The following is a 25,246-nucleotide window of genomic DNA, read 5'->3' as shown; positions in this document are numbered from 1 at the left end:
AAACCCCCTATGGTGGCCATCCCGTTGGCCTTCCAGTACCTGCAGATGTTCATCCTCGCCTCAGGCGTGGATGTGACTATCGATACCAGAGGGATCTGTTCTGACACCAGATCTGTCAACCCCAACACGGTCATGGCTCTGTCCCACACTTTCAGTCCTAGGGACACCAATTGCGACCAACGGCCGACCAGAGGTTTCGTGAACCACAAGAACTCCTTTAAATAATAGCACCTGTCAGCGGCCTGTAACATCAGTGTGTCCGGAGTAGGGTCTTCAGCGAGCCAATCTACCACAAATTGCAGCTGTCACACTATATAGTACAATTTGAAGTTTGGGACCCATATGCCTCCCTCCGCATGCGGTCTACAGTGTTGATAGTGCAATCCTATTCCTCCTATTTTGCCACAGTAAACTTCTACAAATGCCTTCTAAACCCTTAGAAAAGGGCCTACTGATGTAGAACGCCACATTCACAAAGAAGTGTAATAATCTGGGCAACACCACCGTCTTTAACAAAGCCGCCCTCAACATTAGAGAGAGGTGTAATCTAGTCCAGAACCTCATGGTGCCCCTAATGCCCTCTAGGGCCAGTAGCGTGTTGTGTCCGTGTTCGACCACCAGGTCATGATACACATTGACTTCCAAATATCTGAACGTACGCTCCTTCCACTGAAATGCCAACACAGGCAGCATTCCTCGCTCCACCCTGCGTAAACCTGCTATTGGGAACAAGGCTGATTTATCTATGCTAATGTTGATCCCCCGACAGCTTAGCAAAAAGTACCAGGGCCTCCAGTAGCAGCTGCAGATTGTCCTCCGGGTTCTGAATGTTTAATAGTATGTTGTCAGTGTATAAAGACATCAAGTGTCTGTCCCCATCTATTTCAATATCTGCCTCTCTATATTCCGCCCTGAGGTATTGGGCAACTGGCTCAATGGCAAGCAGATACAGCAACGGTGACAATGGGCAGCCTTGCCTCGTACCTTTTTTTAAGTTCCCATGCTCCCGATATGCATCTGCCCATCTTAACCTGAGCCATTGGCCTAGTGGTACACCAGTTGCACCCACTTGACATATGCCTGCCTGAAGCCAAAACTGTCCAGCGTAGGGTACAGCTAGTCCCACTTCACTGAGTCAAATGCTTTCACTGCATCCAGTGTAGCTACGGCACACAGCGCGTCCCAGGATGCAGTCCTATCTATCACATGATGCAGCCTCCTCAAGTTCCAGGACATGCTGCGTCCTGGAATATACCCTGTCTGATCTGGCTGCACTAACTTGCAAATCACTTTTTTCATCCTTGCCGCTAAAAGGGACGTCAGATTTTTATTATCCTGATTCAGGATTGAGAGGGACCTATAGAAGCTAAATTCCGTTTTATGGGGCTTGAGAAGAGGTATGATTATGGACTCACTCAGACTAAGAGGGAGAACCCCGCTGAATAGGAATTGTGGAAAGTACTAAGCAAGTGGGTCCAATGCTTGTGCATATTCGTTCTAAAATTCACGTGGCAACCCACCTGAACCTAGCGTCTTCCCCGTCGGCAAGCCCACGATTATATCATGTTTGTCCTCCCACTGTAATGGGCGTCTCTAGACTATCACTTTCCTTCGGAGACAATTCCGGGAGGTCGATCTCCTCCAATACTTCCGCCAACGAGGTACTTGGTGATAGGGTCCCCTCTTTATATAGTTGTTGATAAAAGTCACAGAACACATCATTAACCCCTTTTCACCATTATCGAACACAAACACTAGCAAGTTCAGGAGGATCTATCTGCTGTAGAGCGACCACTACTACCATCCCTGGGTGGTCACCCCATGCGTGGGTGGACACAGAATTATCACAAAGAACAAGTTACTCTCTTACCTGGTAACGTTCTTTCAATGGGATGGTCCGACGACGTATTCCATATCTATGAGAGTAATCACCACAGCTGTGCTGCTTCGGAAAATCTTCCGGTGTCTGCGTCCTGCGTCGATGACGTCGATACGCCGTCCTCGAGGGCCTCCGTTGAGCCGACGTCACCGGATGTTATAAGTAGGACGCACGACGCCCGTAGCCCCAGTTGTAGTTTTTTCCCAGAACGTGTGGCACCAATCTACTGCCAATATGAACACAGAAAGCCTTGCGGAAACGTAAGCTGCAATCGCATAAGAAATTCTGTAGCGGGGAAGGCAGGGAGGGCGCGATATGGAATACATCATCGGACCATCCCATCGAAAGAACGTTGCCAGGTAAGAGTAACTTGTTCTTCGAGAGGATTTGGTCCTCCGACGTATTCCATATCTATGACAGACTCCCAAAGCAGTACCAACGTAAGACGGTGGGAAAAAAATTTAGAATATACAAATTTAGAATGCCCAATCAAACTGCAGAGTAAAGGACCGCCTTGCCAATGGCGAGATCCTGCCCATGGATAGAATCAAGGGAGTAGTGACGTACAAAAGTATGGACCGAAGCCCCAGTGGCTGCATCACAGATGTTACGAATAGGAACACCCCTCGGCACGGCAGTAGAGGCAGCCATACCCCTAGTCGAATGGGCCTGTAAGCCTACAGGAGGATCCTTACCCGCCAGGCAGTAACATTCAGAAATTGCCAAGATTATCCATCTAGACAAAGTCTGCTTAGTCACAGCTTGTCCCAAACGCCTTCCAGCGTAACCAATAAAGAGCTGATCATCCACTCTGACCTGGGACATGCGTGAAATGTAGTAACTTAAAGCTCTCCTAGGATCTAACCTATGGAGTCTCTCCTCGTCCTTACCAGGTTGCAGAGGAGGATAAAATGCCGGAAGAACAACCTTCTGGCTCAAATGAAACTCTGACACCACCTTCGGAAGAAAGGAAGGACGAACTCGAAGGACAACCCTGTCCTTATGGAACACAGTAAAGGGTGGCTTAACTGAAAGTGCCTGTAACTCACTCACTCACTCTGCGAGCGGAAGTGACCGCAACTAAAAATACAGTTTTAAGGGTTAACAATCTCAAAGGACAAGAATGCAAAGGCTCAAACGGAGCACCCATTAGAAACCTGAGAACAAGGTTCAAATCCCAACCGGGCACCTGGAAAGGTGACGGAGGGAACACATTAGTAAGCCCTTTCAGAAACTGAGAAATTAAAGGAATTTGAAATAAGAACACTCCTCAGACGAGCGCTTAAATATGGACAGCGCCACCAGGTAATCTTTAATGGTACCCACTTGTCACATGAAAAAGGATCCACATTCTTAACCCTGCACCAGTCGTAGAACTTTCTCCAATGGCAACGGTACAGGGACTTTGTTGCCGGCCGTCTGGCCGAAAGCAACACCTCCATCACGTCTTCAGGGAGGTCCCAATCCTTATACCTCAACCTTTCAGAAGCCAAGCGTGAAGGTTGAGGGATCCGACCTCTGGATTGAGAACCTGACCCCCCCCCTCCCGTGAGAGCAGATCGTCTCGGTAGGGAAGCCGACGTGGAGGGCAGATGGACAAGTCGAGAAGGTTCGGGTACCACACCCTCCTGGCCCAAATCGGAGCAACGAGGATCATCCGGGAACCGAACCTCCGCAGCATCTGCTGTATGACGGGGACTGGAGAAAACGCGTACAGCGTGGGAAGGACCACCCCACCACGAACACGTCTCCTAAGGCACTTCTTGGAGGAAATTCCTGTGAGCAAAACCTTTCACACTTCCGGTTGACACTGGAGGCGAAGAGATCTAATTGAGGGGTTCCCCAAAGGGCGAAGATCTCCAGGAGAAGGAGAATCTCCTGAGCCAACTCCCAGTCGTGAGAGATCGCGCTCTGCCTGCTCAGAGCGTCCGCCGTCTCGTTTTCGTTTCCGGCCAGATGAACTGCCGAGATCGAAAGTTCCTGCTGGATGGCCCAGACCCAGAGCTGCATCGCCTTCCTGCACAGAGGAAGTGACCCTGCCCCCCCCCTTTTTGTTGAGGTAGTGCATGGCCACTCTGTTGTCCGTCAGGATCAGGACATTCTTTCCTCGCACAGTCGGCAGACAAGCCTTCAGGGCAAGCCTGACGGCCCTCCGCTCCAACAGATTGATATGGAGTCTGGACTCCGACGGAGACCAACGACCGCTGACTGTCAGCTCGTTAGCATGGGCTCCCCATCCCGTGAGGGATGCGTCCGTCACGATTGTCACCTCCGGCCAGGGCAGCCAAAATGGAGCCCACCCCTCATCAAATTGCCTTTGTCGACCCACCACAGAAGGTCCTGAGCGACCGAGGGCGGCACCTGAACGGGGTCCGACATCCTGCCGGAGGACTGTGACCACTGCATCTTGAGAGCCCACTGCAAAGATCTCATCTGCAGTCAGGCCTCCGGCACCAGAAGAATGCAGGATGCCTTGAGGCCGAGCAGCCTCAAGAACTCGAACGCCAGGAGACTCTGGGCATGTTGAAACTTGTGTACCATCTGCTGAATGTGATTAGCCCTCACCTGGGGTGGAAAACACTGCCCCAGGGACGTGTCGAGCACTGCTCCGATGTACTGGAGCCGCTCAGTTGGCGTCAAGTGAGACTTCTTTAAGTTGAGGGAGAAACCCAGCTTGTGAAGGGAGTGGCAGGTGACAGACAGATGATCCAGGACTTGCTCGGGAGAGCGCGCCCTGATCAACCAATCATCCAGGTAGGGGTAGACGTGAATCCCCCCTTTCCTGAGATGAGCTGTCACCACCACCATGAGCTTGGTGAAGACCCTCGGGCGGAGGTCAATCCGAAAGGCAAGACCCGAAACTGAAAGTGTGAGTCGCCAACCGCGAACCTCAGGTACTTCTTGTGCTTTGGATGGATCGGCACATGAAAATAAGCGTCCTTGAGGTCGAGAGACACCAACCAGTCCTGAAGTTGAAGGGCCTGGAGGACTTGAGAAAGAGTAACCATCTGCAACTTGGCCTTCCTGAGGAGCTTGTTCAAACCGCGCAAGTCCATGATGGGTCTCAATCCTCTGTCTTTCTTCTAAATCAAAAAATAAGAGGAATACCATCCCTTGTTCCTCTCCGCTACAGGCACCAGTTCTATGGCGCCTTTCTACATTAGGGATTGAATTTCCTGCGCAAGGAGTGGATCCGGACTCTTCAAAGAGAGGTTCCCTGGTGGATTGTCGTGAGGCCTCTGCCGGAAAGGAAGACAGTAGCTGTGGGCTATGATCTCCAGAACTCACACATCTGAAGTAATGGCACGCCATTCTACGAGATGCTCCGCCAGCCTTCCCCAACCAGAGAAGCATGGGCCTCATGACTGAGCTGAAGCGGCTGCGGCAGTGCCTGAGGGCAAAGAGGCAACTGCACGCGTGGCCTTGGCATCTCAAGTACCTTGTTTTCCACCTCTGGCACTCCTACGGTTGCCCCTTTGACTTGCAGCTCCTCTCGATTTACTAAAGGACGAGTAATATCGAAAAGGAACCTCCCCTCCATTGCTGTCCCCTAGGACGAAAAGGCGGAGGTTGGAGAACTGCAGCGACAACGATTTCGCTGCAGCTTTGGAGGTCTGCAACCTCTCAAGACTCTCGTCAGCCTTGCTGTCAAAAAGATGGTCACCATCAAAGGGCATGTTGAGGAGCCGGGCTTGCACAACCGGAGCAAACCCCAACTTCCGCAACCACGCAAACCTGTGCATTACGGTGCTCGCCCCCATGGACCGGCTGATGCAATCAACCATGTCCAGACCCGACTGAACGGATTCACACATGGCATCCTTGCCATCCTGCAAGATAGCAAGGAAACCATCTCGTTCCTCCCCTTCGGGAATATGATCAGCCGCGAGGGGAAATACAGTTCCACAGAGTGTGCATGAAGCGAGACAAGGCACAAACAGAGTTGGCAGCCTGAAGCGCCATACCACCAGAAGCAAATACCTTCTTCGCCCAGCTGTCAAAATGTTTGTCGTCCCTATCAGGAGGGATGGTAGGGTACGACGCCTGCTTTGCGGGGGCCGTAGCCGTCTGCACCACCAAACGGCCCGGAGTAGGGTGCGTGGTCAAGTAGCAGCGGTCGCCACTGGCTGGGCGATATTTCCTCGGCAAGGACTTGCTCACTGCCGGAAGACTCTTCGGAGCAGTCCAAGCCGCACCCACCCTTCTCTGCAAGGCCATATGGAATGGCAGCACCGGGTCAGTTGGAGGACCTTGGTCCAGGATATCAGTCAGGTCATCCTGCTGAAAATCCCCGGGGGTGGGGGGCAGACCAACCCAGGTATTCAGTGAACCTCGACATGAGGCGCTGATATGTAGATTCGGCATGCGTGCCAGGCTGCAGCCTATCAAACTCCACCTTCGGAGAGGTGTCTAGACCGCTGGTGTCGTACAGCGACTGACGCAGGTCCTCAAGTTGAGTGTGACCGGAAACAATGTCATCAGGAACCAATGCAGGAACCTCACCTTCCTCAGACCCCTCATCCACCTCAGAAATATAATCTAGAGGCTGGAAAGAGGGTACTGAAAAAGGCACAAAGACATGTTTAGCCTTAGCCATCGCCTTCCTTGGGGGTGCCACCGTGCCACGGGGAACCTCCGACAAGGCTGCCTCGAAAGGAGTCAAGGGCGTCAACGTCGAGTGTGGCGCCGACAGCTTCAACGGCGTCGACACAGGCCTTGAGGGCGGAGCCCTGAGCGTGTCTCTCGACAGCCTAGGCGTCGAGGACTTCCTCGGAGGCGGGGCCTCGAGAGAGTCCATCGACGACCTCGGCGCCGCCGGCGTCGATGTCTTCTTCGAAGACTTCACAGAGTCTCGCGGTCTCGATGACGCCGAGGACCGGGACCTGGAACGAGCATGCCTGGAGCGGCCATCCTTGTCCGACCGGGACCTCGAAGGCGCGGTGTCTCTAGCGTGGCCTCGACCAGCGTCCTCAGACGGCGCAGCCAGACTGGAGCCCTGCGATTGAAAAATCGCCAACATCTCCTTTCGGAACAAATCCCATTCCTCCGGAGTGGAATGCTTGTTGAGACAAGCTACCTGCCTACGGGCGGAGTCCTCGGAAGAGGACGGGCAAGACGACCTGTGACAGCGCTTCCTGGAGTGCCTCGAAGAGGCAGAGGAATGGCGGGACCGACTCCCAGACCGAGAACCCCCGGACTCACGACGACGATGCGGAGAGTCGCCCCTTGAATCATCCGTCGAAAGACAAGTGGAACGCGACTTCCGGGGCTTGGCCACCTTACCGACCGACAGCTTCTTCTTACGCTCCCACAAGGCCTTCGAAGTGAGCGATTGGCAGTCGACACAGTTGTCCGTATCATGGTCCTCCCCGAGGCACCAGAGGCAAGCTTTGTTCGTATCCGTCAGGGACATCTTGGACCCGCAAACCCGACACTTCTTAAACCCGGACCGCGGGGTGGAAGAAGCCTAAGACATCATATTCGATAGCAATGAAGAAACAGGTTCGAAGACTCGAAAGAACAAGATTCAGTAGAATCGAGGCGCGCCGAGATCTCCGAAGCGAACACGTTCGCAGAAAAAAATGGAACTGAGGCTACGGGCGTCGTACGTCCTACTTATAACATCCGGTGACGTCAGCTCCATGGAGGCCCTCGAGGACGGCGTATAGACGTCATCGACACAGGACACAAAGATTTACCAAAGCAGCACAGCTGTGGTGATTACTGTAATAGATATGGAATACGTCGGAAGACCCAATCCCCTCAAAATCTGTTTACTGAAATAAAGTTTTATTTTAAGTGCAGTTGGTGTGGTAATACTCTGTTGTTTTCACAAAGCATAGAACATTCAACAATGAGGACGTACAGGGTATAGTACCTGATTTGGGACAATCAAGTAGTTAATATTCGAGATGATCTAATTTTTAAGTGTGTTCATTCTCTATGGGCTCCTTGGGAAGGAGGCTAGAGAATTTAGTAGAATCATCAACCGATGCGTGGCCCATTTAGGTGAGGGCATTTATAAAAAGTTGAACAACAAACATATACAACATGTCAACATGACAGTGTTTCGGCCATTTTGTGTGGAGATGGGTGAGCTCTAATGGTGTAGGCCTTCACCAGGACAGGAGTGTCTTGGGAGGAGGAATATCCTATGCAGTCGAATCTGAAGAGCACGGTGGCTCAGATATCAAAGTGGGAAAATCCACTTGCACAGGATGGGGTCTTCATCTTGTGCACAAAGCACGGTCGTACCTATTACGGGTGCGCGGTGCTGCCGAGTGGAACCTCCGGCGGTGCAGTGTCTTGCGGTGGAGGCTGCAAGTATGACATATTTCCCCCTGACAACTGTTGATCGCATGCATGGGACTTTGTTGTACCTCCTCCTTGTACAGCCATGCTAACAAGCGGCCGAGCTTGTCCCCTTCTATGTGCTGTCTCTATGTATATTTGGCGAAACTATGTTTGCCTAACCACTCCCAGCACTGACTCTTTATTGCAAATCCCTAATCCTCACATCTTTATCCTGGGATTGCTCTCCCGTCTGCTGCAAAGCCCTCAATCATTCCTCAGCTGTATTCAGTTCCCTTTTGATATTTACTTGGATGCCACTGGACCCCGCTATAGCAGCTCCTATAACCATCACTTTCAGTGCCTCCCAGAATGTTCCAGCACTAGGTACCATATCCAGATTGTGAAACACAAATCAGAGATGCACTCCTTAATGCAGTCACGGAACAGGGGGTCTTCTAAGCGCTTCAACTCTCAGTCTCAACATGGGTATCGGGGCTCTGGCTGGCACATATTGCCACTAGAGGCTTAGGGGGGGGGCATGATCTCACAGAACCCTTCCCTCATATTGGGTGCGTGTACTATGGCGCTCCAGCTCCTTACCCACAAAAAAGTAGTCTAGCCTCGTATGTACTGCATGTGGCGCCGAAACATGCGAGTAGTGTCCGATATCCGGATGAAGCACTCTCCAGACATCCTCTAAATAAAAGGATTCTAGGAGCGTTTGCAACATCCTGGTGGGCGGGGCTGGTTTGGTATATTTAGCATCAACCTGTCTAGACTTGGATTCAACGTACAAGTGAAATCTCCCCCCCATAACATAATGCTATCCACCTGATCAAAAAGGCCCTGGACAAGCACCTTTCTGCCATCGTTATCTGTTTGCACATGAGTAACCTTAAAAGGGACAGAGGGCACGATCCACATCAAGACCCCTCCGCCCCTTTCTCCCCCCCCCCCGAGCTGCCCTCGCCATTTCCCGGCTAACAACGCCTGCTTGTCTGCCGTGAGATGTGTCTGTGTCTCTTGCCACATCCACTCAATTCCTCTTGAGAGAAACATTTTACAAAAGCCTTCAACCCTCTCACATGTAAGTACTGTTAAAGTGCACGCCATTTTTGTTCATCTTCGCTTGCCCAACTGCTCCCAATCTTACCCCCAACGTCCCCTCACTCCCTAGCACTACTACAATCCAGAATGCGATATCATTTTTCCCATTCAACATCCCTGCATTCAACCCCCCCCGTGAATCCCAACTTACCCTAACTAGAAACAACTGTCAAGCATTGTTACCCTTGCTCAGACCTGCCCACTTCCCGCATTCGCCCCGTGCAAACTTGCATGAGGCTGGTGCAGATTGGGTGGGCACAGAAAAAAGTGCCCTCAAAAAACAAGACAAGAGGGACGTGGTAGGGACGGCCATTGGCCAGATCTGCTCCTCTTTATCATAGACTATTAACCAATAATGACCAATAATGTTTCCTGCCATTAGCACAGTAAGACAATTGCTAATAACAAGGGCCTGTTCCAATGAAAAACGCCCATTGGCTACAATCACTTTGTGTACTTGCTGTTTCCTTGGCGTACACAACAGTACATCACTTGCTGTCCAGCTCATTTCAGTCGCACTAGGCTTCCAGCTGGGTAGGACTTCCTTTGTGGGTCCTTCAGCTGTCCTCCCCTCCTCGCTCCCCCATGCCAATCTTTTCCCTGTCCATCCATGCATGTGCTCCCTCTGGGAGATCTAACAAACAGGTCTTGTTTTTGTGCATAATCTTGATTCGTGAAGGGTAGATCAGCACATATTTCAGGCCAGCCGGCCGGAATCTGGCCTTTGCTGCAGAGAATTGTGCTCTGCTCGTCTGTACCTGAAACGTATAGTCCGGGTAGACCGCCAGATTTGCTTAGGCCCTCTTCAGTTCTCCCCCTTGCCTTAAATATGTCAGGATCTTTTCCCTGTCTTTATAGTTCAGGACTTTGGCGATGATTGGTCTTGGGGGCTGTTAGGAAGAATTCTCATGAATGTGCTAATTCCCTTCACCTTAGAGAGCCCCAGCAACTTTGCTGGATTTTGAGGACCTAATTTTGTTTTACCTGGAGACAGTGTGAGTCTTTTTTCCCACTCTCTCATGTATTTTGATGTGTGTTTTACTCGTGTGTTCTTTGATTATGGGGTTTTAGATAACTCCATAGGCATCATGTTTTCATGTGTGTCACACAGCACCCTCAAATGCAGTGACACAGGGAAGCCTTTTAGGCTGTCTCAAGATTTAAATACCTTCTCTGGGATAAAATACTGTTTCCCAGAAGATGTAAAGTTAAATTGACTTTACTAGTCTTTTTAAATTCCTAGACCCAGCACACACTATCTTACAATAGAGTGCTGGAGGGGTTACCTAGTATTCCCTGTCTAGAAACTCATGTAGCAGTCAAATGCTACCCTTTCCTATCGAAATGGCTGGTGGTAGTGGTTTTACCACAAACTACCATGATTTCTCCAGACCGCGAACACCATTAGCTAAAAAATCACAGGAACCATGTTTTTCAAGACGGCGCCTGAGCCCCTTTTGTTTAAACAGGTCCCGGTCTTTTTTCGCCATTTCTTTTTGGAAAGGTCCTTCTAATGTTTGTCTGTGCAGGCTGGAATGAATGGGAGAAAACTGTTTAAAAGGCGAGTCTCTTAGACTGCAAAGCAGAGTCGACCACTGGAACGAAAGAATCGAAGACGAGCTGGAAGAGGACGGCTGCTGCAACTACTGGATCATTGGTTTACCCGGTGGAGCCCTCTACAGGTCCGAAATACCAAGTTCACCTCGACAGAGAAGCCTTCAAGGACGGCTTCTTCCTTTGAGCTGGTAGGACCAAACAACTCGTAAGCAACCTGGATACCATTCTCGGAGCTGATTAGGATTAACCAGGGGGAAGGACACCAGCTTGTGTGCTTGAAGAACAGAAACCAGAATCGAAGATTTGCCAATTTTGCCAGCTTTGCGACCAGTCTCCTTGCAGTCCCTCGACGTCCTCCCTCTTGTCCCCAACAACTGAGGCTCAGGAACAGCGAGATCTACAGGAACTGCCAGGAACAGAAGTCTTCAGCTGCATCTTTTTCTTCAAAATAAGGTACTGTGAAAACTCGACTGAGAGAGCTTACCTCTCACTGCGAAAATGCGTACAACTTTGGCAACTTGCAGGCCTAGTCAGCTAGTGACCCGACATACAAACCTTTCTTCTGAGAACTACTTCTAAGAACCGTGGCAAAAACTTTTCTGTTTTAAATACCAGAAGTGTTTTTAATTATATAAGACACTAGCCCATTGACTTTGGCCTACCTATTGCATTGAATCAACTCCTCCAGTGAACTCAAACTATTTGCACTATTTTAGAGTAACTGTAATATACGTTTTATTAACTCATGCTATTTTGCTCCTACTTCAAGGGAGCTCAACTGCTTAGTAATCAATACTGTAGTATAACGTTTCTGTGTTATTGGTTGCCTCATGTAGTGAATGCTTTATAAATGATTGTGTAATAAATTAATAAGTGTTTTACCAAGAAACCTTGAGTACAAGTGTCTAGCTGAATACTTGTAGGCCTCTGTGCAACACCCTTACAAGCTCACATTTCCTCTTGAGATAAGCCTGGCTGCTCAGCTCGCTACCAAAAACTGTGTGGTACAGACGTATACCAAAGGTTGCTTTTGCTTACACCTATAGTCCTAGTTGTGTGTAGTGGTCCCAGAGGGTACTGCATACAAACGTTGCCTAACAGGGGCGCTCCTGGAGAGGGCTGTCTAGTTAGTGCCCTATGCACTCTCTCAATTGTGAAACCCTGTGTGAGGTTCCCCGGCCCAATTTCCTGTAGCAGTATATTCTCTATATATGTTATCGGGTCTGTCCTTTCTTCCCCTTCCGGCAAGCCAACAATGCGTATATTATTTCTCCAGGCCCTTCCTTCTACTTCTTCCACTCTATTTTCCAGTAGGCCGACCTTCTGGTGTAAGACGTGGACATCAGTTTGCGTTTCCCAGAGTGCACCGAAATTATCTTTCACTTGAGTCTCCAGAGTTGTGGTACGTTTCGCCAAGCTCCTCGCATCCTGACGCAGGAGCCCCATATCTACTTTCAATGCCTCGATTTGTGTTCCCAAGGATGCTTTCAAATCTGCTATTGCTAACATCACTTGCTTATGCAACTCCATGGCTCCTTCCACCTTCTCCAGCTCAAATTCCATATCCTTCTCAAGTATTTGCTTCTTAGATTTAGCAAAGCTTTCCAAGGTTGATTGGTTAGGTTTAGTTATGGCAGACTTAGGAGGCATTCAGCCGGCTTTATTACACACACGTGGTCCACAAACTCTCTGCGGTCAGCAACTAGCATCTGCTGGAGACCTAAACTTGACTGTTGCTGTGTGTGCCGCCTTTGTGAGCTCAATGTCCTGTGGGACTCAACCACCACTGGCCCTCTGGGTGGGCCCTGCACGGGTGTTGACTTAGAGGGTGTGGGCGTCACTATACTTTGAGCACCTGTGGCGGTTCTATGTGCTTTGCTTAGCGCCCCTGGGCTATACCACCACCAGCTCCTAACCACCTCAGGTGCCCAGCTCTTCGTTCCACTCACCACCCTCAGATGTGAGCGGCCACAGAGTTATTATTGTGTCGGCTGCACCTGACCCCAACAAGCTGGTCTTCCATGTCTTGGCTTTGGCTGTAGCCACACATGCGCAAACACGGACTCCCTATCAAGGTTCCCACCCCCAATCAAGTTTATACTGTACACTCCTACAGTGATTCCTGCTCCCAGGCCACCAGCAGACTTTTTGTGTTGACGCTCGTCAGGCCTACTACGTCGATAGCTGGGCTCCACCAGTGCGCCCCCGGCTCAGGCTCAGCTGGTCCTTCCTTACAGCTTCTTGTACCACAATCTGCGCTAGCCTAAAGGAACCCAGACCTTGGCCCCAGTGTCACCAATGCGGGCCAGGATTATATGCTCTAAGCTATTCACTCCACTTTTCCAAAGGCACTTGGCACTCTTACTCCACTTCTTAAGCCCCTACGTCGCTTGGGCCGTCTGCATTATTTTCACACCTGACCCCGGATTCTCTTTCCCGAACTTCCAGGCTACTTCCCCTCTTTTCAGCTGCTCAGGCCTCAACGGGCAGGGGCAGCGCTCCTCTCAGCTCCTGTACCTGTCTGTTGGGACTCCTAACATGTTGCGCTGCAGCCGATAGGTCCAGACTGCAGGTCACTGCACAGCTTTCTGCCCTAGATGCTGGATTATGCAATGTTCCAAGGGCCCTCAGTGTTGACTCCTCACCGGACACAAGTCTGCTTGTCCTCCTATGTACAAACATTTTTATATGTTACTTTATATAACTAGAATGTGTTAAATAAAACTGAAGTATTTTGGCATTGTCTATTTTGCTATTAAGTTATATATGGAATCATTTTTGCTCAACCAAGGGTTATGATAAAAAAATGTGTTTGCGCAATATGTATAATTTATCCTGTAGATAATCAAAATATTTAATTGAAATTGATCATTGGGTGATGGGGCAACCTTTTTTCCCAATCAGGACATTTCCCATTTATATAACGCTCTGTTTTTTAACATCAGCTGCAATAAACTTTATGCCATTCAAGATCGGGAAGATTGAGCACCCATTGCTGGCCGACTTTGTATACAAGCACAATCACAAGGTTAAGGGTCTAATTGATCAGTAACTGAGACTTTATAAATCATATCTGGGCTCTGTTGTCCAATAATGAAGATATTCATGAAACAGATTGTGCATATACGAAAAGCTAACTGTAAAAAACAACTTCTCCCTTTATGAACCCCATGAGAAATAATGTACAGACAAAAAACACTTACCTATAACAGATACAGCACTGAGAGGCACAATGAGTGAGACTGGAGCAAAGGCATAGGATGAAAATACTCCGAGCTCCCCGAGCAGCAGCAGAAACAGGCCAAGCCACCATACCTTTGTCTTGAAGTATGCCTGAGCGTCTTTGGTCCCAGCTAGCCGAACATGACTGTACTTCTGGAAACCCAAACAAAACACTGTAGATTACAATACCGTTTTCTCATTATTAAATGGGATAACAACACAGACTTTCAACGCACATACCTGTACATTAAGAGCAATACTGATAACGAGATGTCCAAAGATGGCCAATAGCGAACCAATCAAATTTTCCTGCAAAAGAAAAAAAGAAACCATGAAGCATTCATATTTAAATGAAAATTAGGTTTGCTGCGATTGTAAGCATTTTTATTACTCACCATTTGGTTTGAGTGACCTGAACTAAAGTCTCTAACGGCACCGCGCTGATTAGGACCAATAAGACCAAAACATGTCTGCTGTTGCTTGTGCTGCCTACAGAGTACGGACTGTACTATACAAGGGAAGAGTGATTTGCATAAGGCCTGTCCTCTTCTGCATGGGCAAAACAAAACGATGCTCTGGAATGGGACTCAGGAGTTGTCCTGTTGGTTAGGGCATGTTGGCTCAAGCAATAGTAGCCATCAAGTTTTGGTTTCGATTGCTGCTTGCCTTAGTAACTCGGAGATGAACTACCAAAAAGATGTTTCAAGGCCTAGATTAGTAAACAGACCATTCTACATTAAACTGTCTTAGTAGAATCGAATAAAACACTCAATTATTGGTGCTAGAATCTTGACTGAAAAAGAAAACCGTTGCTGAAGTAACGGTTTCAAGGTGGACCAAATTAGGGCAAAACTGGACTACAGCAGCTTCATCCTGGAAAGATCCTTTACAATGGACAAACACAATGGAATGCTACAACAGGCCAAGGTTCTGAAGTGTTGGCAGCAGCCTTGCTAATTCAACTTAAAAGGCAAACATGTAAAGGGCACTTTTCGGTACAGCTGCATGTTACTTGGAAAAAAAAGGTACATTTGTAGGGCAGGCTAGAAGGAGCACTGGTTCTTTAGATAGTGCAGTATTAAGTTAACAATGTTATTACTGACTTGACACACACTACACATCACATGAAAGTAAGTCCACATTGCAAGCATTTCATGTGGCCTTACGGTGTAGCCCTCCTTCCGGTATTTTGTTTCACTATAATACCAGGGTTTCATAGAGTGCTTCAGGAACGATTCCTCCCACTTATTACCACTGTAATAATAGCCATCTTCTTAAAGTTAATGGTACTTAATGTATTAACCTCAGCGTGGAGAAGGACTGAGTTGGCCCTGTTGGAATTCAAACTTGATAAGTGCACCATGGCCCTGTGTCAAAAGCAAGCACTTAACCTCAGAATTTTCCACCCGGCCACGTTACAATTGTAGTAATTAAATCAACTGTAAAGAACGAGCAATATATATTGGCATTGTTGATGCTGGTTAGTTTCTTGATTGTGAGGCCCGCCTAAGAAACTGGATTCAAAAGTCTACAATGGTTCGAACATGGTGGAACAGGCTCCTAAACACCTAATTTCAAAGTGAAATTAACTATGCGTCCATACAAATCCTAAAACTCGTTGGTTTGCTCATTTCAATAGATCTAAGATTCTACTTCTGAGTTGATATCGTCTTACGTTCCTGTATGCATTTATTTGCTTTAGGGATGTTTTTAGCTTATGTCGCCCAACTTAATGCTAAAAGCCTCCGTGCAAAGCGTGGCATTTGAGCCTATTCTTCAGCGAGCAAAGAGGTATGAGCACTTAAAATATACTGAGCATCCAGACCACCAACCTCTAACATGAGCCCTGAGTCTACATCATGAAAGGACTATCAGATAAAAGAAAAAACGAGTCTGCTGACTTGTATACAACTTCAAACTTCCCTGAATGAAGACACAGGAAAGCAATTAAAAAAAGAATTGCCACGAAACTGCCAGCAATGACAGTGGCACGTTTCTACATTTTTCAACATCCAAATATGATGTAACTTTACAAGCATAATGCATTCAAAGGCAGCAAACCCAGCACTATTTGTGGTACGTTGGAAAAACAAAACCTATCCAAAAGTGATCGATGTTGGTTCAAAAGCATGCATCGTTAGTTTTACGCAATACATGACTCAAACAGAACCTGAGGTTTTTTTTCTTCCTCTTCTCGCCCCATGTCACGTTGTAAGAATGCAGCGTTTGTACATGCATCGCCAGTGTACAAACAATTTGAATCACGTACATAGTTCTCTTTGCCCTACCAATCAACCATACATTAAAAGGTTGTAGACTAAAGCAAGGTTCAGCTAGAGAACTTGAATGCCTATGTGTTTAAGCTCTACAGATGCAACCAAAACCTTAAATGGTACAACGTTTTTAAAATATAAAATGACGGTTACTCGAAAATCGGGCCAGTGGCATTGCCAAAGATACCCTTCTTTTGCCCCTGTACAGTCCCTACTGACAGACAGCTCTACAGATAAGCGGCATAACCACCACTTTTACTCACTAAATACAAATGCCTCCAAAAAAAAAAAGAAAGGGCACATAGGTGCCTGCCCAGTTTATACCCACAAAGCTCCACAGATGTGCCTGAATCAATGGTACAAGCAGGGCAGTGCCACAAGGAGCCCTACATGAACAACCTGATGCATTTATTAAAAGACAAAAAAAGAAATTGTATGGAAGAATATATGGCCTTTTCTTGAGTTTAAACATATGTTCACTTTCCTTAAAAAAAAAATACCCCTATTGGGAAAGGGGAGTGCATTTTCATTCCCAAAACATAATTTTATTCCAAACTGGAAAAAAGTAGGAAATAAAATTCCTCATATCAAAAACCTACATGGCTTCCTGACTACTTATGAAAGCAAGCAGACCAACAGAAGATTGGAATGCCACGTGGAATATACCCTTAATATTATATGCTTCAAAGGGAAGTTAGAAAACCATTTTAGCCAAACAAATATTACAATGGGAGGTGAGATGAAACAGCAATGATTCACCCTACAAACCTGGCCTGGCGCCCTTCTCATGTGGCCAGGGGAGGACGGACGTTTCCTGATCCCGACCGTGGGGGTGGTATTCTGCAGGACGACCACATGGGCGCGGTGGGGGGTAACAGGTCAGGAAGACTGGGAAATCACCTCGCTTAACTTTCCGCACTATCCCACACTTCTAATGGCTTATTGGCAAGCAGAGGAAATGAAGAAACCTCTTTTTTGTTTTTCGGGACTACAAGTCCCATAATCCCAAGTCCTGGGACGAGGAGGAGGGCTCAAGAGCAAAGGTGTAGCAGTGGTCAGCCTGTTAAGCTTAATGATCCACACCTGAGGGAAGCAGAGAGTCTTAAAAGGCTCCTCAGGTGCAGGCAATTAGATGGAGATGAAGCTGTGAAGTCAGTGGTCGCAGTAGTAGCAGAAGCAAAGCACATTGTTGACAATCTGTAACGCTCACCTGGTATCCACAGGGACATCACTCAGCCTGTTCTGACCTCTTACGACCTCGAACCCTTCCCTGGAGGCTATTTGACTGGAGACTGGGCCTTGTTTTCTTGGATAGTGTGCTCTCCGTCCTGCTTTCAGTGCAGGGGTGCGTTGATTGATGCAGGCTCGTTGCTGCCTAGTTACTTCACTGGCAAGAGTCCGACAAACAGTTCTCTAACTTCGTTCCTTTCCTTCCTTAGATGATGGCCGGCGTCTGGGGATGGCGGCGTGCTGCTGAGATGAGTAGCACTGAAGGCGAGTGAGAGCGCGATGCGCGATGCACCTCTTTCGTATTTGTATTGAACCGTGTTCTTTTCCTGTGTCTTTTAGGTGCCGCAACATTTTCAGCGTGGATGCCGGTTATGAAGAACAAATGCGGTGAGTAAGCGCGGTAATGCGGCGCCTCTAGATGTTTCCACGCTAACATGGAGTGTCTTTTCCCTCTTGCAGATGGATGAGAAGTTCCAGGGACAGAGTTCCCCCAGAGCGCTGGGATTCAGGTAAGCGTTTGAAGCTCGTACAGTATTTGAAAATAAGCAAAGGTTTGCAGAATGCTAACTAATGCCTTTTTTCTGTTCTTTTCCTTTAGGAAGCAGCGTGCCGGGATGGGAATGACACTGCCGAAGATGCCCGCAGAACAGAAGGAGCGATGAATGATGGGCAGAAGCACCGCAAGGTAAGGCTGTTCCTAATGGTGTTCTTGTTCTTGCAGGAGCTGAGCGCAGAAGAAAGATGCAGGTCTACTGGAGACCGATCCGAACACGGTGAGTGTCACGCTGCAGGTGCAGAAAACACAAAGCATGTTTCTCAGCCTGGGCATGGCTTAAATAGTCTCTGGGTATCCCAGGTGTCTCTGGGCTGAACCACAACCAAAAGACTAGACTGCACATGCAGTTCTGGGAACCGAAATATGGGCGGGGGGCATCTATCTTGTCCCCATCAATGCACTACAAGTCCAATCCCCAATGTTATCCTATGGGAGTGAGTGAGTCTGGTGCCACAAGCGCCAAGTCTGACTCCAAGTGGGTCTTTGGAGGGATGGAGAGGCCCTTGAGGGCCATGTAGGTGATCGTGGCCTGGCTCCAGCCTGACATCTTGGAGGGCTGGGGACATAAGGGGCAGGAATCATGACACAATCCAAGAAGAAGTGGGTGAACAGAAGGGACACTGGGACTTTAACCAAGCAGATACCAACTGCCGGTTCTGAGAGAGTTCCGTTATCCCAAAAAGCTGAAGTGCAGAGATTGCGCAGGGGAAGGCGTGAAGTGTGAGAAACCTAAGGGTATCCTCACACCTACTCCCCTTGGATTCTCTTCTGAGGTAGCCAGGGAAAGGCTATTGCTATTGGATCCTGACCCTGGGGGTGGAGAAGTGAAGGAGGATCACCTGGGTGGAGAGTCCTTGGGGATTCGGAAGAGGGTATGCACAGGCGAGACATGATATCCCCTTTCCCTTGTGAGAACCAACCTATCTGCTCACTCTGCCACCCACCTGCACTGCCTCCGGGCAATCCCTTACATTGGGGTCTGTTTCTATAACCATACAGTCCCTGCCTCTTTCCTGCACTTATCAGACATGCCCCGTCTGCTGCCTTATACCCAGCACTTGCCACTAGCTGGCTGCACTATCACCATGTGTTGCCTTTTATTATTTATCTGTTTTTCCTTTGTTGCGCACTTTCCACTTCTCCCCCCTCCATGCACTTTCCCCCTTTCCCTCTCCCATACACTTGCACATTCTCAATGTCACTGGGCCTAGAAAGATATTTGTTTTTTTTCTCCCTTGGTCCCCTTCCTTTCCTCGTTGCGCTCTGAAACACTTGTGTACGAGTGCGATACAAATAAAATATCAATAACCCTCCCCCAGGATTTATGGCCTATTGCAAAGCATCTCCCGTCATTTCCCCTTATTTAACCTACTATAGTACTGGGACAAGGAAGAGGCGACTAGGAGTAGTGAACACTAGTAAGTTATTTCACCACTCTAGTACTAAGACAAGGAAGAGGCCTGCAGAGTTTTGTAAAGGTCAAGCATGTCCCAAGTGCTCTACTAATTGCGACCAGGCAATTACAATTTGGAACTCACAAATGAAACCTGTCAAGTGGTTGGAGGTGCATAAAAAGGAAGGAGACCAGCAGCATTCAGACAAGCAAGGAATCCTGTATACAAGGAGAAAACCGAGGTGGGTCCTGCAGGGTAACCAGGATTCCGGCAGATGACCCCAAGGAGCTGTGGAGTCCAGGGCCAGGAGAAGGCCACAGTCGGAGGTTTGTAGTTGGAGCTGCTAACGTATAAGAATCAAGGTGACCGACAGCGTCCGTGGCGAGAAGGTGGAACTGCCAGCGGGAGACGGAGAGAAACCAAAGTGCTTGCGGTTGAAAGAAAACATGCAGGTGGAGCCGAAATGAAAAGCACAGCTGCCCGGAGGAGACCCAAGGGACCGGTGAGTGAAGAGGGAGAATCACTGGAGCCGGGACGCTCCTGGGGGGTGTGAGGAAACCAAAATGAATGCCGACTTAATAAAAAAGCATATGCACGATGAAACAAAACCCATGGGTTAAAGAAAATTAAAGACAATACATTTTGCAAGCGGCAGAGTAAAAGCTTAGAGATATTAAATACCAAACTAAATGAAAGCTTTTGGAAAAGTTATGATTCGATGACAAGTGTATGTTAAGTCAGATTCTGCCTATTTGAAAGCAAAGAACAAGTAATTTAAAACACAGAAGAAAGCAAGCATGGAAGATTGCAAGAGAGCATATCAAATCCAACAAATCCACAGCGGAGCAAACCTTGCATAAATACAGTGTGGCAAGGCCATAGACTGGCAAAGGATATGTGACACATTGTGGCAAAGCAAAGAGGCTGATAAGGGGAAGCCAAGTGAACGTGAATACAAAGCCAAGAGGCTGACAAGGAGAAGCCAAGCGAGTGTGAACTTTCCCATAGGTACAGGTACAGAAGAACCTGTGCGGGCTAGAGAGCCTAGAGGTCCTGGCTGCATGACCTATAATGTGTGAACCGTGTGATCTAACAACTGTGCCTAGACCAGGGAACCCTAATTGTCAAAACCAAAGACGCTTCTGAAGTGAAATAAGAAAAAGGAATCCGATTTAAATGTTATAAAAAGCACAGGAGCGTAAAGTTGATTTGTAGCCATTTTTTAACATTACAAGATTGAGAATAAGTATAAATTCACCTCGGGGAAGGGAACCCCGAGATTTGGTGGAACTGTCTTGAACTCAGGGAAGGGAATCCCAAGCTTTTGCAGAATTGTCTTGAACTTTGGGAAGGGAACCCCGAGGTGTTGTGGAATTTTCCCGAACTTGAGGAAGGGGAGCTGAAAAGTAAGCTAGAGGAGTTGAACTTTATTTCGAACACTATTTCTTTTATTGCTGACATCCCCACACATTGTTTAGCTTTAGTTGTGAGGGCAAGTATAGGTTTTGTTAACAGAAAGACTTTTGTTGAACTTTCTGACTCTGACTTTCCTTAGTTTCTTTAGGTAAGGAAATCCCACCTTAGTATAGTGCAAGTTTGGCATTCATTAAATATTCATACCTTTGAAAACAGATGAACGATTGGTTGCATATATCTAGAAGTGATTCTAGGGTGAAGGTGAACCTAAGAATCAATTACAAAGCAGTTGAAGAACACAAGGAACACTGAAGGCAAGTGACTGAAAAATTAACTTGAAACACCATTTGCTGTATTGGCACATTATAAATACCAAATAAATAAAAATAAATAAACTTTGATGTGTTATGGAGAAGCATTGCCCAAGCCAGGGGTGAAACAAGTGTTGCCCAAGCCAAGAGTGAATCAAATGTTTCCCAAGCCAAAGAGTGGTGCAAGCATTGTCCTAGACCAAAAAGGATACAAACATTGCCCAAACCAAAGGTGTGCAAGCATTGCCTTAAGCCAAAAGAGACTGATTAGAAGGTCTATGGTTAAACTACTCTGGTTGACAGGAAGTAAACAGACCAATGCAAGGTTTGGAAAAGGGAAGTTCGTTGATTGGGACTGTTCTCTCAAAGTTGTTATAATTCACATTACCAAAGCCAAGAAGAGGAAAGGGCATTTTGGTTGTTGCAGAAAGACTAGAGTGGCAAAGAGGCTGCCCTTCTGGAAAGTGAATGGTCAGAAGAGGATTGCCTTGCTTACTTGAAGGTCTTGAGGTACTGTGAAATCATCCTGACCAAGATATAAACTGTGACTTATACCATTATCAAGAAGTACTGCCAAAAGCAGTGATTCTTTTACTTCTTTTACCTTGTCGGAAATTGTGTTTAATTAAATCTGACAAGAAGCTGTAGTTCTTATAATACCTGACATTTATAAACATTCTGGCAAAGCATCTTGACCTTGAACATCCCTGATGCTATTTACCGAAGTGGAAAAATCATTCTTCAAGGAAGAGGAGAAATATTTCTATTGGTTGAACATTGGTTTACAGAATTTTCTTTTGACACAGTGAAGGAGGCAAGAACTGAACTGAAACGTTATTGTGAACCCAGATTTCCTTGTTTCCTTTTATTGTTTAACGCTCGAACTAAAACTAACTTAAAACCTGGGGAAGGGGATCTCGCCCAGGTTACCAAGAGAGACTGTGAATATATTAGAAATACAATTACTGACATTGTTGTGAATTGCCATATATTGTCTTTGTATATTTTATGTGTAAGTGTGAGGGCAGATATCCTGTGTGGAGTGTTTCCTTTAGTTTTGGATAGGCAGGGAAATCCTCTTCAAGGTAGGGAAAGTGAGGCATTTGTTGAAACTTATAAATAAAATGGCACAATTTGAGAAATCCTCTAAAAGGGGTTCGCCTCACATTTCTGATCCATTACAGAGGGTTTTTAAAATAAAAAAGAAACATTTTAAAAAAACATGCAGGCTCTTCCAGGGAAGGTACTTTAATGTGGTTAACTCCACATGTTCCTCTGGTGGCTTTCAAGATCACAGGTGTCGCTTCATCAGGCAGTAATGGATTGATTAGTGCCTGAGGAAGAGCACATGGTGATCTTGAAAGATGGCAGACAAAACTGTAGTTAGCTTAAAAAAAAGATAATCTCTGCAAGTTCCTGTGTTAACTGCTTTTAAAAGAAAATATATTTTTTTAAAGACAATGACCTACACTGGACTCATATTCTAAATGTATCCATTACTGTATCCCCTTGGTGTTCGGCAACCTTGTGTTCACACTATACAAAACCTAGCACATAGATAAACAGAGCTTGCAGGAAGACTCCATTTGTCCCACCTAGCTCCTCCAGATGGACTGCAATGATCATTTCACAGACAGTAGCCTTCTTGTGCAGATGCAGTCCCCAAATGTGATGGTGAAAATTACTTCACTAACATATTTTTATGAAGAAATGCGAGATGCCAGTTGAGCTCACAAGGGTGAAGCATTATATCTGAATCTTAATCAGGGAGATCAGCTTCTATGGGCAATTAGTAGACCATGATATCATTTCTTTTTTAAGACCTCAATCATATGTACATGAATCAGACTAGAACCACCGCCAATGTCTGGATTCGCAGTTGAGCGTCAAGGATTCCTTCCTACATTGATTCAGATACCTGAGCCACAGATGCGCAGTTTGAATTGACAATGGAAGACGAAAGCAAGCGGAGAAAATACAGCACCAATACTTTTCTTTAAATAAATTGACAACAGAAAACCTTTGTGAAAGAGCAAGAGGAGCAGGTTTCAAAAGAGTGTTTGTGCAGGAGATTTCAGCTTCCTGCTCAATGCCATGATGAAAAGGGTGGCCCTGTAAAGTGTGAGATGCACAACGTGCACGCACCTGAGAACATTTTTAACAGAGTAAAAGTGATCGTACGAACGGCGACCATTGCTAAGGCCTTTTTAATTGATTTTAGCGACTGGCTGGTTGATGCAAAGGACAGGCCGAGAACCAAACAGGAACTGCACCTTGTGTAAAAAGAAAAGGAACAGAACTTTGGAGTGCGGCCACATCAAAAAGACTTTAATGGGATGCAGAACATTTACAGGGTAATTCATGGAATAAATGTGCACCAAAAACAGGCGCTTGCGTGCGAAAACGTGCACAAGCGGGCGTTTTCGCACGCATACGTATTCATGGAACACATTGCTCGTGGCTTACCCGACACCTGTGCTGAATCCGCGCGGTTCCAACACATCACGAACGCTTTGCGCGATACGGCCAGCAAAAGCACACATAGTCCAGTTGCCACACCTAAATGGAGGCAGAACAAGTGAAATGGGGAACAACACGCGAAAATGTGGGCGTTGCGATGGGGAGCACCACAGTAAAATCCTTGCAACGCCCACACGCGCGCCAACACGTATTTATGGAATTCGACATGGCTCACCAGCCTGCGGGAAAAGACGTGCAACCCCGGAAACACTTACACCAGGCGAAAGCAGGCAGAAGCGCCCCCGCGAACCAAAGGCAATGCATAAAAGTGTGCGCAAACAACAAACGCGCGTATACAGCTACGATGAATGTGATCGTGGGACACCGCAGGAGGAGGATAGCCAGGCCCCGCATTTGTTTACCCAAGACCATAATTTTTGGGATGCCTGATGACCAGGTCTATGGCAGGTATAGGTTTCCACCTCATATCATCGTAGACCTGGTCACTGAGTGGGAAGATGAGCACACATCACCCACCCTGTGCTCCCAAGCACTGAGCCCCTTGGAAAAGGTGCTCAATGTCCTGCATTTTTTGCTCACTGGGACATTTAAGCGGACACGTGCCATAGCTGGTGGGGTCTCACAGCCATCGCAGTCACGCTGCCTACACCAGGTGTTGGCAATCATGACTGCACGCACCTCCGTCCGCAGGCATATATACATGCCCAGAACACCCGCAGAAAGGCAGGCCGTGGTCGAGGACTTTTACGGGGTGGCACACTTCCCCAAAGTTTTAATTTTGTACAGCCGCCAGCTTCCAGCGCACGAAGGCCCCCCTTCTCCAGCCCCAGGATAAATTGGGGGTTCCCAAACAAGGACGTAAAGAAAGACAGGAAGGGAGCAAGTTGCTTGTGTTCGGCCATCCTATCCCACGTGTCCTCTACCAGTCTTGTGATCTCCAAAACGTGCATATTGCGTGGATGCTCTGCTTTGTGTAGCCAGAGTACTAACCCCATTGGATCACCCACCATGGCCCGATCGATCTGCATCCACCTTTTCTCACAGCCATCTGCAAACCAACCCCTAATTGCCTGTAATTGTGCTGCCCAATAGTACATTTTAAAATTCAGCAAGCCTAGCCCGCCCTCGAGTGTTGGGAACATTAGAACATTCAGCGCCATTCAGGGAAGTTTGCTATTCCAGATGAAGGGTACGATCAGTTTATGCAGCGCCTGAAAAAAGGACTCCAGGACCGGGAGTGCCTGGACGAGTAAGAGGATCTTGGGGAGCACCACCATTTTGAGTGTGTTAATCCGACCCAGCCATGACACAGACAAAGGACCCCATTTGTGCAATTGGTGTTTGAGTTGCAGTAACATCATATGCCCTTGCACCCAGTGTAATTGAGACACGTTCCTGACCCGTTCAAGCCTCCCCCCTGACCCCCCAGCGAGAGGTTCAGCATTTCTGATTTTGCTATATGGACTTTCAGCAATGCTACAGCCACTGTCCCCTCATAACCCAAGAATATCTGAAGGGTCGTGGCT

General features: G+C 47.5%; 1 protein-coding gene across 4 annotated transcripts in view; it reads right to left on the bottom strand.

The window, feature by feature from the left end:
- NIPAL3 (NIPA like domain containing 3) overlaps positions 1-25,246 on the bottom strand; it is a 429,324-nt gene that overhangs the window by 306,312 nt on the left and 97,766 nt on the right. For all 4 annotated transcript variants that reach the window (XM_069622701.1, XM_069622704.1, XM_069622703.1 and 1 more), the window contains exons 3-4: positions 14,300-14,368; positions 14,041-14,212 (exon numbers count right to left, since the gene is read on the bottom strand). In XM_069622701.1, the coding sequence (XP_069478802.1) occupies positions 14,041-14,212; positions 14,300-14,368 (241 nt within the window). The remainder of the gene's footprint in view (positions 1-14,040; positions 14,213-14,299; positions 14,369-25,246) is intronic.

This window comes from Ambystoma mexicanum, chromosome 11, assembly GCF_040938575.1.
Source record: "Ambystoma mexicanum isolate Mex_15411 chromosome 11, UKY_AmexF1_1, whole genome shotgun sequence".
Lineage (NCBI taxonomy): Eukaryota > Metazoa > Chordata > Amphibia > Caudata > Ambystomatidae > Ambystoma > Ambystoma mexicanum.
The sequence above is the reverse complement of the archived record's forward strand: the minus strand, read 5'-3'. Positions and strand labels throughout refer to the sequence as shown.